Source organism: Natrix helvetica (genome assembly GCF_964273705.1).
Source record: "Natrix helvetica genome assembly, chromosome: 2".
Taxonomy (NCBI): Eukaryota; Metazoa; Chordata; class Lepidosauria; order Squamata; family Natricidae; genus Natrix; species Natrix helvetica.
The window spans coordinates 73418429-73431409 of NC_138552.1; the positions used below are offsets into that span (position 1 = coordinate 73418429).

Genomic DNA, 12981 nt, shown 5'->3' on the forward strand with positions numbered 1-12981 from the left:
TACTGAGCTGATTAAACTAGAAGTCTCATAATGCTTTCTAAATCCTAGGAGAAAAACCAGGCAGTGTAAACTGTATTGGCATGAGGGCTCCCTCTTGGAATGTTTGCAAATACTCTCACAGATGACTGAGAGGCCTGCAAGAGAAATAAACATTTCACTCTAAGCCAAGGGCTCAATGAGCTAGCCTTGTAGAACAGAACAATGCTTCTAAGCCAAATCATTTCAAACAGCCATTGAGAATATTGGCTTATAAGACTTCACTGTTAGAATTGAGGGTTCGCCATGCAAAAGGGAAAACAGCTATAACAAAGATTGTTGTTAGGAACATGGGAAATCAATCTTCCAGGTCCATAAAAATCCAGGGTTTTATTGGTCAAAAACAGTACTTCACAGTCTGCTCAGAAAATGATGCAGCCGCTGGAACTCCAATCTAAAGCCCAAGTAGCTTTATCTGGCAGTTTCTATTACATGTCAGTCCTTTAAAGAGCTACCCTATAAAAAGTATATTACAATAGCAGGGATGTCAAACTCGTCACAGTGGCGTCACATGACGGATTGGTTTTTTTTTTTCTCCTTTGTTAAACCGGGCGTGGCCAGCGTGTGACGCATTCTAGCCCGCAGGCCAGGAGTTTGATAACTGTGTGCAATAGTTTAACCTTAATATAAGTACCTTCTGGTAACATTTATGGCCTGATTAACCATGGCATGTTAAATGCCTTTATAAGTATTCTTTATACAAAAATGTACATATCTGAGTAATAAAATTCTTCTTGCTGAAGAAGCTTCTTGGATGAGCTGAAGCTTCTTGGATGAGAAGCCAAATGCCTTCAAAGAAAAACCAGAAAGTCCGGTTGCCTCTTGAAAAAGCATCTTTTGGAAACTCAGTCTGTTTAGCCAAATCCAGACCCTCATTATGTCTACAATTACCAGAGCATCAGACAGAAATTGAATAGAAAAAGAAGGTGCTAAGATTTAATTCATAGAACTCCATAGAATAACAGAGTTGGAAGGGACCTTGGAAGTCATCTAGTACCACCCCCTGCTCAAATAGGAAAGTCTATACCATTTTAGACAAATGGCTCCCCAGTCTCTTCTTAAAAGCCTCCAGTGATGGGGCACCCACAACTTCTAAATGCAAGCCATTCACTGGTTGATTGTTCTCACCATTAGGAAATTTCTCCTTAGTTCTAGGTTGTTTGTCTCCTTAATTAGTTTCCATCCATTGGTTCTTGTCTTGCCTCCTGGTGCTTTGGAAAATAGTTACTCACCCCTTATTTTTATGGCTGCCCCTCAAATACTGCAACACTACCATCATATCTCCCTTAGTCGTTCTTTTCACTAGACTAGATATACTCAGTTCCTGCAACTATTCTTCATATATTCCAGACTTTCCTTTAATCATAAAGACTATAGTCCAGGATTGTCAAACTCAAGGCCTATGGGCTGGATGCAGACGGCGGGGTGCTTAGATCTTGCCTGCAGGGCCATCCTAGAAATATCAGAGGACCAGCCCATGGTTCCTCTGCCGGCCAAAATGGGCCATGGGGGGGGGAGGATAGACACGAAGCCCCTCGCAACACATTTTTCAGCCGGCAGAGTGCTGCTGGAGGCTGTAGAGACCGAAAATGGGCTGTGGGAAAAATACAGTTTGATACCCCTGCTATAGTCAGTCAAGCTTGATTAAATTATACTATACTTTTATTATTGAAAATCTGATTCTCTCACAGAATTCTATACAAATGAGATCAGAGCAACCAGATTAGCAATAAGGAGAGAATAGCAGACAAGTGGAAGCTAAGGTTTCCTAGCAAAATTGAAACGAAGTGATTTAATGAAGGGTCTAATCTGAAGCATAATATCTGCAAGTGCTCTCAGGATCTTAGCCAAACATGCCAGGCTGGGTTGCATTCCCTGCATAAGTAGCTGTTAACAATTGTTTAGATGCCACAAACAGTAACAGATTCACAAGCTTTAAAAAAAATGCCTTTTCTTGCAGAGATTTTGGCCAGCTGGCAGTAGAGCTGCTGGACCAATCCTACAAGCAGGATGAACAGCTGGCTATGAAACTGCTGACATATGAGTTAAAGAACTGGAGCAACGCCACTTGCCTGCAACTTGCAGTGGCAGCCAAGCATCGAGATTTCATTGCACACACGTGTAGCCAAATGCTACTCACAGATATGTGGATGGGGAGGCTTCGGATGCGCAAAAACTCAAGTCTAAAGGTCAGGATTATTTTAAGTGTGAAACTTGTGGGAAAGTTTATATGTTAAATCAGCATATAAATATAATATAAAGAATTGACTGTTTCTAAAAATAGAGAACAGCCATATCTCTTTGCACTTCAGAAAGGTGGATGGTCAACTCATTTTAAAGCTTTAAGGACCAGAACTTTATAGAGTACTAAATCAATTATTGATTTCATTCTTACCATTGCCTACAAAATAGTTGCATAATTTTAAAACTAATACGCCCAAATGTCTCATTCCTAGATGCATAAAGTGCATGTGTAATAATAAACAAAAAGAGAAACTGGCAGTAACCATCATTGTGTTAATTGTGATGATTGTTATCGTTATTATTGATTTAGGTAATTCTAGGAATTCTACTTCCTCCTTCAATTCTCAGCTTGGAGTTCAAAAACAAAGACGATATGCCTTACATGTCTCAGGCTCAAGAGATCCAACTGCAAGAAAAAGAGCCAGAAGAGCCAGAAAAAACAGTAAAAGAAAAAGAAGAGGAAGATATGGAACTCACAGTAAGGAGAAAACACTGCTGGAAGTGATCTGCATAATTATTATTTCTTTGATCGTTGTCATCTGTGTCAAGGCACACAGTGTAATTCAATATACATTCCTTCAGGCATCCATTTTTAAACAAACTATGCCAGGGGTGTCCAAACTTGGGAACTTTAAGACTTGTGGACTTCAACTCCCAGAATTCCCCAGCCAGCTGGCTGGGGAATTCTGGGAGTTGAAGTCCACAAGTCTTAAAGTTCCCAAGTTTGGACACCCCTGAACTATGCCCAAGTATTCACAGTGACCAGGGATAATTCCTAATTTGAATATAATATAGTACAGTATATCTATTAGGAGAAAACATATTGAGATGAATAACCACACTTTCCAAAATGCACTAGTGATTTTGTATTTTATACATTGAGTTTTTATCATACAGTTATTTATAATACTTTTTTGAAGAACATATCTTAAGTTACCCTGCATACAACTATAGGAGGTTCCCAATTATCCAATTTTTACTTTAAAAAAAGTTAAGAGAATTAACAAACTAAGAAAGATGGTTGTTAGTTGATATTAAGTTCAAATTCCAATAATATTGTAAGGAATAAAACTCATTCTATACAATGCCTATTAAACCTGCTGGAATACAACAACAGCATCAATAGCAATCTTTCTACAGGTTGTTTAAACAAAATAAAACAAAAACTAACCAAAAATATCTCCACTGAAAGCTATAATGCTTAGCATACGGTTCCTTATTATTTATGTTCATTATATTTTGTATCTATTTTCCATTTATCATTAGGAAAATATACTCCAGAAATGTGCCTAAAACAATATGCTCAATATTTAACACTGTCCATCCCATAGACTCCTCCACCCCTCTAAAAAAAATGTAGGAATCTTGAACTTTACCAACATGCTCGTGTATGATGCAAGAAAGATTTCTAAAATACTATGTGGGTAGATGCAATATACTAAGGCAAAGCACTTCATTTTAGGGTGATTCCAGTTGTAAAATTATTAATGAAATATATTTGAAAGCTTGAAATTAGGCAAAGCGAAGATAATGGTTTCACAAATAGGTGAAAGGCTAATTTTAATAGAAAAGCTTTAAGCTATTGGGGGTTTTGATTAAAACATTGTAAAATAGGATGTTTGGAAATCATTTCACATTTGAACTACAGAAAGTAGTTTGCTTTTAAAAATCTATTTCTCTAAAGATTAATGTAAAAAAATGTAGGTTGGCCTTTTCTGATACCACTGATACCAATCTTTTTCCTAAGTTTTCATTCATTTTATTTTTGTTATTTTATTTGCTTTTCTTTAAATCATTATAAACATGCATTAGATAGCACGTTTATTATGACAAACACTGACAGTTCTAGCAATTTGAAGGCCTAATTCAAATCAATTTGTTGTACATAAAACAGAGAATCAAAGCCCTAATATAATCCAAATAATCATAAGTTCACTGCTGGCATAAGATTTTATAAGCCTTTATTTGTATTGTTACATCTACTGACTTTCTTTCAGTGCCCTATTCAGTTTAGAGAAACCATTAAAAACTGGATTGCTTGTTAAAAATGAGGCTATTTTCTTCAGGCCACCAGCAAGAACTATCCCCAGGATCTTATATGCGGGCAGGCAGATGGCTTTGCCTACAAGAACCACAATTCAGGGAAGGAGACGACCATAGGCACAAGATCAACCTACAGGACCCCTATTCAGGCAAGACCCCGGACCCTGGAAAAAGAGGAAAAGGTCGTAAGCCAGCATAAGATTGACAGGTTGCTTTCCTATGATATGAACTTATTCTGCTTTAATAGTAGTTAATTCTTGCTGGCTTCTGATCAATAGATGACGTGATTCAAATCCAAAAAGTACAGATTGTTTAATAGGTCTACATCATAGTGAATAGCAATTGATCTCTTGCCATGCCCCAGACCCATGATTTCCTCCAGTACCGTGTTTTGTTTGAGCAAAATTCCGGCATGCAAAATACCAAAAAAGATGGTAGCATGGTTTTCCTTTCCCTCCTCTTATTGTGACTTCAATCCTTTACCTGTATTTTCCCCATGTCTAATATTAAATTAGTGAACCTATAGTATAATGTATATGGAAGGATCAGACTTTGTATAATGTATATGGAGTGTAATCAGACTTTCTTCAATCAACAGCAGAGTGGTTGTTTTGAAGGAGTCTGATATGGTGGTTTTCTTTTTCAGAGTCTTTAAAATGTGTCATTGTGTTAAATGAACAAAAAGTTCACATGGTTGGGTTAAATGCTGTTGACAGGAAAAAAGGAGAGATTGAAAGACTGCCCAGGTGATCGGTCATAAATATTGAACAAGTATGCCTAGAAAAGAAGCAGGATACAATAGTTTGAAAAATAGGAATGAGGTAGCAATGTGCAGTAAGACATGGAGAATATCAAACATTATATTATATCCAACCAACTCTGATTAGAACAGGGGTGTCAAACTCAAGGCCCGGGGGTTGGATCTGGCCCATGGTGTGCTTAGATCAGGTCCATCGGGCCGCCCTGGAAACAGCAAAGGACCAGTCCGTGGTGCCTCTGCCAGCAAAAACAGAGCTCAGGAGGTTCACCCGCAACCCTCCTGAGCTCCGTTTTCACTGGCAGAGGGTTGCAGGAGGCTGTCACAGCTGAAAACAAAGCTCGGGAGCCCGTTTTCACTAGCAGAGGACTCAGGCCGCCACAGGCGCCCCTGACCTGAGTGACGTTGAGCTAGCCATGCCAACCCTGGCCACGCCCACCCTGACCCCCAAAGTCAAACACAACCCTGATGTGGCCCTCAATGAAATTGAGTTTGACACTCCTGGATTAGAATCACTATACCACACATTTAAAGAAAAGCATGTGGTAACTAGACCAGATGGATCCTTCCCTTTTTAAAGAAAAACCATAATGTTCTCATTGAAACTGAAGGGTAAAGGGGAATTTTAAAAAAACCTAGTAACTATAACGTGATAACATCAAAATGTCTTAAGGCTATCCTTACATTACTCATGTTGTTTATGTTTTTGTTTTTATAACTTCATTTTTATTTATTTTTACTTTGCTTTTTTATTAAAAAAATATCAATCAAAAATCCAAACTTTATGCTGACAAAAACCTACAATGACCCTTTTTATAAATATAATTATACATTATAATACTTTTTTCACATTTCTTATCTTAGCATAATATGTATCATTTAATGATATTTGCACTTTTTGGACAATTTGATCAAGTTTAAACAATTGATATCCATAGTTCTTTCATGTAATTGACAAAAGGATCATTTTATTGCAGACAATTTTTCATTGAAGATTTTCTTTATTTTTTTTTATGTAAAATAATCGGAAAAAATCTTGAAATTTTAAGTATGTCTGGAAGGAATCACAAGAATATCCCTTTAAATTTCAGATAAGGTGACTTCACATAGCTTGCAGTCTTGGATTTATAACAATAATATTTAGCTATTCATTGTTAAGATTTTAATTATTTGGCATAAATAATATTTAATCAACTTATGTATTACTATGCTGTGTTATAAATTCATGCAAAGAAAAACAAACCAATAATACAATTTAAAATACAAATTCCATAATTAGATACTAAAATTAATTTATAACACCTTTAAAGATATATTCTGCCAACATTCCTGAAAACAGAGCTGGTTCCAATCTTAACTTCACCCCTTTTCTATGTGCATCTATACAAAACTGTCATGGCCTTTAAAAAGCCTCTTCCATCTTTATAGGAGAAATTAACTTGGGGGGGGGGGGGGAGTGAATTGGCAAAATGTTATCCAATAAATAAATACTTAAAGAGTAAGATTAGAAAACTCATCTTTCCTTTTAGCAAATATATTTAGTTTCAAGCCAATCCATGAGCATTTTCTCCTTCCAACAGATCAAACATCTTCCTAGATTGCCTCAATCCAGCTTGATAAATCTACCATTGACAATAATTTATTATTAATCATAAGTATTTGTTATAATAAACATTATGATTAAACAAATATTTTTTCAATTTTACATCCTAAGGCTCTAAATCAATGAAGGATACCAATAATACTATTTTGTGTTCTCTTGAAAGAAAGACCATTTCTTTTGTTTCATCACATTACTCTCTTTGTTTGTTAAAGAAAATACTTCGGAATTTCCTGTGAAACGCTAATGAATGGCACTCCATTTTATCAAAAAAATTGGGACAAAATTCAACATAATCTAATTAGTTAAAGCTACCATACCCGGTGTATAAAAATAAGGATCACCACTAAATGATAGGCAATTGAATTAGACTAAGCTTCTACAAAAATATTCTTCTTTCTAGTCTGTCTTCCATCCCTTTTAACATGCCCTAAATCTGTTTCAGGCTATTCTCCCATGCATGGCTATTGTATCTGGATTGCAAAAATACAGATAGGCGGTAGGTAGCAATAAAGAGATTTTGAAAACTCTTAGTTGTCACTAATTTTGAAAACTCTTTGTTGTCACTAAAAGGTCCTCCAAATTCTGGGAGATCAGATATGGTTGTCTTACTCCACATTTTGGGGGGATATATGAAAAGGGGAGATAAGATTGGTTTGATTGGCACATACAGTGGTGGGATTCAAATAATTTAACAATCAGTTCTCTTCCCTAATGATTTCTTCCAACACCAGTTGGAAGCTCACCAAATTGCTCAAGATGTTAACAACCAGTTCTCCTGAAGTGGTGCAAACTGGCTGAATCCCACCACTGTGCTTACTGTTCCTGTAGCTAACAACATTGGATCCAAATGTGAAGTAGGAAATAAGTATCTTTCACAACAACTCAGATCCTATTCTGTTGCTATTCCAACATTACAATTGTCAGTCCTATGGTCCTTCCACTCACTGTTGTATGTTTCATTTTATCTGATTCAAACACACTAATCAAGAGAATGACAAATCACACAAATAGAAGCAAATCTTTTTGTGTATTCCAAGAGATTTGTGAATTGCGGTTAGATTTTGTTTGTTGATGTGGTTGTGGTTTACCATTTGAAAATGCAGTATTTCAATATATTATAATGCTGAATATCAAATTAATTTATTTCTATTCAGCTTCCTCTCATTCATTTATCCAATGTTTTCTTATTTTATAGGCAATGTTGGGACGTAGCAGTGGAGAGTCATCAGTAAGAAAGAAGGAAGAGGAGGAAGTTCAGAATAGACATAGATGGATCCCCTTTGGACGTAAAATCTATGAGTTCTACAATGCACCAATTGTTAAATTTTGGTTCTATACTGTAAGGAGCAATTATAATTTTATTTTAGTAACACTAATTTATAAAGACTTCATTCTTCTGTATATACTCTTTTACTAGGTTTATAAAAATTCACTGAATTGGGTTTAAATTGTTAAAATTAAACGTTTGTATTAACAATCTTTCAACATTAACTGATTTGCTTCTTAGAATCATTTAAAGAGATTAGGCAATGATGTATTTGCTTTGCTTGCATTCAAGGCATTGTATACTCTTTTAAAATAAATTCATAAAATCTAAGTATAAGATTCCATATATGGAAAGTCTTGTATTCCTAAAGAATTCTATAACTAAAATTAGTCTTCTTGTAGGAGATTTTTTTTATTTCTAGAAATAATGTTATTTCTGTAACATATCAGCTAAACATTTAACTCATATATGCAGGTAAACTGGGTTTTTCTCTTTACAGTTGTTTTACGTTGGGTACCTGATGCTGTTTAATTATATTGTTTTGGTGAAAATGGAACGTTGGCCTTCCATGCAAGAGTGGATAGTTATCTCATACATATTTACAATGGGAATAGAAAAGATGAGAGAGGTAATACTATTCTAAAGACAGTTGTTTCTTGTGCTTTTTCCCAAAGATAAATCTTACTGTAAACAAAATAGGATACCGTCATCATCAGAAAATGTGGGGGGGGTTTCTGACTTTGGCTGGTTTTCTATATGTGCTGTGAAGAACTGAGATACTTAAAAATAATGGAAATTACACCAGGAAGGGAAAACAGAAAAAAAATGCCACATTGTTTCTGTTTGCATGAAGTTCCAATGGAATAAAAGAACCTTGGAATTGACACTCAGAGTCCAATTCAGTGTCCACAATACTTTCTCTTCCCTTTTAAGCAAACTATAACCTTTAAAAAATTCTGATATCTATGGGTACCTATAGTTATTGTGACAGAATTGTATATACAAATTGATTTTATTTAACTGACAGCTGATTGCTAATTTAGTTTCTATTTTTGTAAAATCACCGTAAATCATAAGATTTGATGCAGCGGTGGGATTCAATTACCTTCCCTACCAGTTTGCAAATGTGAGCGCACCTCCATCTGCGCATGTGCAGTGCTCACACATTATGTCCAGAGGGGTGGGCATAAACTCCCGCAGCTGCTGCTACCAGTTCGCCCGAACCGGAGAGAACCGGCTGAATACCACTTCTGATTTGATAGTATATCAATAAGTAAAATTTAACAGTGAACTTTAATGTGTTTATGTGTAAAGCAATATTTTTCCCCCTGCATATAATTTGTATTTTTCCCAATAGGGAAAAGTATATTTATTCCAGAAAAATGCCTCAGAGTGGCATTTATTACATCCTTACTTAACTGGCTCTTAATGTCCATATTCCATAAGGCTTGCGGTAGCCCTGTGAATAGATTGTGAAATTATAATCCAGGACATAGTTGTCAAATCATTCATCATATTATTTTTGACACAAAAGATGTTCCTTTTCCATCTCTAGATATTAATGTCAGAACCTGGGAAACTACTGCAGAAGGTGAAGGTGTGGCTTCAAGAATACTGGAATGTTACCGATCTTATTGCCATCCTCTTATTCTCGGTGGGCATGGTGCTTCGCCTGCAGGATCAGCCGTTCAGGAGTGATGGTCGCGTCATATATTGTGTCAACATTATTTACTGGTATATCCGATTGTTAGACATCTTCGGGGTGAACAAATATTTGGGGCCATATGTAATGATGATTGGGAAAATGGTAAGAAAAAGTTACCCATCCTTCCTTTTTGTTCTGCATGTTATAAGCGAAAACAGTAGAAGGTGGTACTATTTTTGTACAATCTTTAGCCTAAATCTTTCAAGTACTTCTCTGTGCAATGCAGCTTCCTGCATTTTTTTCTTGTCCTTGTCAAAGTTATTTGGATCATTGATTCAAACAGAATTCTATGGAAGTTCTAGGAATTTGGACCACAGGTCTAAAATTGTAAGCAGCATTATACTCGTTATTTTTATAGAAAACACATACAGATACGTTCAAATGTCACTCAGACTATGAATATCTGGGAATGGGATAGAAATAATCCTAATCTATTTTGCATCTAGGCTAGGATAGTGTGATTAATCATAGTCGATATTGAGGTTACAAGGGAAGTTTGGGAAAGATTGCTAAGCTTTGTGATACAGATTTCACATTTCACTAAGATGATATGGAACTCACAGATGGAAGTGGGATAAAATTAATTAAGATAATTCAATCTTGCTATTTAGCCCTTGCTATTTAAAAGATGGTGTATTTTAAATGACAGCAAATATCTTAACACCCTTATTCATTATTTGGGAATCTCTTTATCACAGAGCCTTTATTGCATATCTAGTATTGAATTATGCAGGAATAATACATTTCAGTAGGGTTGATAAGAATAAGGGGTTGAGATGTGAGAAAAAGCAATAAATATAAAACTGGGCTACTTAATTTAATATAAACCTGCATTTAAAGTGGTAGATTAGCAATAAAGCCAGACTCAAGAGATGTAATAATAATAATAATAATAATAATAATAATAATAATAATAATAATAATAATAATAATAATAATAATAATAATAATAAACAAAGAAATACTTGTAAACAACAGAATAGAAGAGAAAAAATAGGGAGGGGGGATCACAAAATGCAAAGACCTGAAAATGGAAGTAGAATGACTGTGACGAAAAAAAAAAGATAAGACTAATAGCAAAAGGCACCTTGAGTGCAATTTCAAAACATCTGAAGCGCCATTTGAACACAATTGACAGGTTGATTTATTTCAACATCTACCAAAGCAGCTTAGTTAACTGACTCATTTGATAGTGCTAATTGTAGCCTAGGCCATAGGCCAAAATACAAATGTTTGCACAGTCTTACATCAAGTGCACAAAAAAAAACATTTGTTTTTGCATGCATATCAAAAAAGGGCAATCCATATGCATCTATGTTATTGTGATGCATACCTGATTTTTGATTTACTTTGCAAAGAAAATATTAAAGCATTCTTGAGATGGAGTGAGATGAGTTCCTCAGCAATATTTCAAAGTTATATCACATCACATTCTCAATGTGGAAATGTGGAATTTTACTGGGAGTGACAGAAATATAAAGTTTGCAGGCTAGAGTAAACCTGTTCCAGTAATGAGAACTTCAAAGTAAAATTGAGGGCTGATTCACACATTCATGTGCAGCAATTAATTCCTCACAAAACAGATAATGATTCATAATAAAATGTATGCTCAGCTTCCACTCAAACATATTATGGGGTGCAGAGGTCGGTTGCTGCCAGTTCAGCCCGGATCAGGCAAATCGGTGGTAGCGGGGGACAGGAGGCTCCGCCCACCCACCCACTGCACATGCACAGAAGTGTTGTATATGTGGGAGTACACCCAAACCTGTAGTAAGAAAATTGGCAACTCACCACTGATGGGGTGAGGTGATGCAATAAAAAAGTTCTAAAAAGCATTACTTGATTGGCACTTGTTGAAAGTTAGGAGCACTTCAGTAATAATAGGAGTGATGTCTGTCTACTCCAGTGCTTCTCAAATAGTGGGGCTTGCCCCCCAGGGGGGGCGCGAGGCTCCATAAAGGGGGGCGCAAAGGCTCCCTTTCCATCTGGGTGCAAACGAGGAGCCAGGAGCAACAGGCAGGGTCCCGCCACCACGTTCAACAGTTTGCTTTCAAGTGGGTTCAGCCCATGTGTAAATCTCCTCTTGCAACCCTCGCTTGCTCTGGGGATGAAGAGTAGCAGGCGGCTGCGAGGGGGTGCTCAACCCTCGCACGCCCTGAGCCGTCGGAGCTGCTTTCGGGCTTACCTGCCGCGATCAGAGGAAGAAGCCTGGACGCTGCCAGCAGGACTAAGAAGGCGGCGCTGGCTGCGCCCATGCTGGCGCCGGCCAAGAACGAGGGACAAGGGGGCCACGGCCGCCAGTGCACAAAGAGGTCTTTGTGGCCTCGTTCGCGTCTCCTCTGGTTAGCCCAGAGGACTGGTGGAGAAGGCGGCAACGGCGAAGGCGGCAACGGCGAAGGCGGCAACGGCGAAGGCGGCAACGGCGAAGGCGGCGAAGGCGGCGGACTGGAGTTTCCCGACGAGGTTGCCTGTCCGACCAGCCCCCGCTGGCTCCTGGCTGAGGGAGGAGCTGCCGCTCCGCCTTCTCCGAGCGGGATCCGCGCCCTGCAACTGGCCGCGGCGGGCGAGGGGAAGCGGGAGCTGAGGCCGCCTGGTGGGCGCGGACGTCCCTTCACGCTGACCAGCCTCTTGCTTGGGCTACCCTGCAGCCCGCCGGCCGACCAAATGACTGACCTGCAGTCCCAAAGCGAAAGGAAAGCGGTCGGGCGGAGGGGGCGCTCCCTTCTTTTGGCAGCCCCCGTCCGGTGAAGGAAAGGACAGCAGAAAGGCCGGCCTGGCCCCGGGCGCTGTGCGGGACTTCAGAAACCAAACATGAAAGAAAGATTGGATGCCACCGGGGCAGCCCGCGTTGCTTTGCAGCTTCATTGGAAGGCCCAAATTGGAAGCAAAGCCAATCAATTTTAGTGGGTCTTAACTCTCTGGTAGATAAGACACAACAGTGTCACCCAGCATCTGACTTCTCGTCGGAAGCGTTGCATTATTCAATACAGTGTTATGCAGAGGTGTACTTATAACAATTTTATAGACAAATGATACTATTTACAGTCGCACGGGGGGCGCGAAATGTTTTCTTCTTCCTAGGGGGGGCATGACAGAAAATAATTGAGAAGCACTGGTCTAATCCAAGAACAAAGAAACAAGTAGTTGCCATGCTTTGCTATAAGTTGGGCTAATTTTCTCTGTACTGAAACTGAAAGTCACATAATGTTTACCGGTTCATGTGTGTATGTGCATACATAGATGGTAGGTAGGTAGGTGGGTAGGTAGGTAGGTAGGTAGGTAGGTAGGTAGGTAGGTAGGTAGATAGATCAGATTTTATTGACTTA

General features: G+C 38.1%; 1 protein-coding gene across 1 annotated transcript in view; it reads left to right on the top strand.

Moving 5' to 3' along the window:
* The window catches only part of TRPM3 (transient receptor potential cation channel subfamily M member 3), a 355262-nt gene that overhangs the window by 319798 nt on the left and 22483 nt on the right, over positions 1-12981 (top strand). The window contains exons 17-22 of the mRNA XM_081940262.1: positions 1997-2225; positions 2591-2758; positions 4347-4472; positions 7879-8022; positions 8450-8578; positions 9506-9757. Of these exons, the coding sequence (XP_081796388.1) occupies positions 1997-2225; positions 2591-2758; positions 4347-4472; positions 7879-8022; positions 8450-8578; positions 9506-9757 (1048 nt within the window). The remainder of the gene's footprint in view (positions 1-1996; positions 2226-2590; positions 2759-4346; positions 4473-7878; positions 8023-8449; positions 8579-9505; positions 9758-12981) is intronic.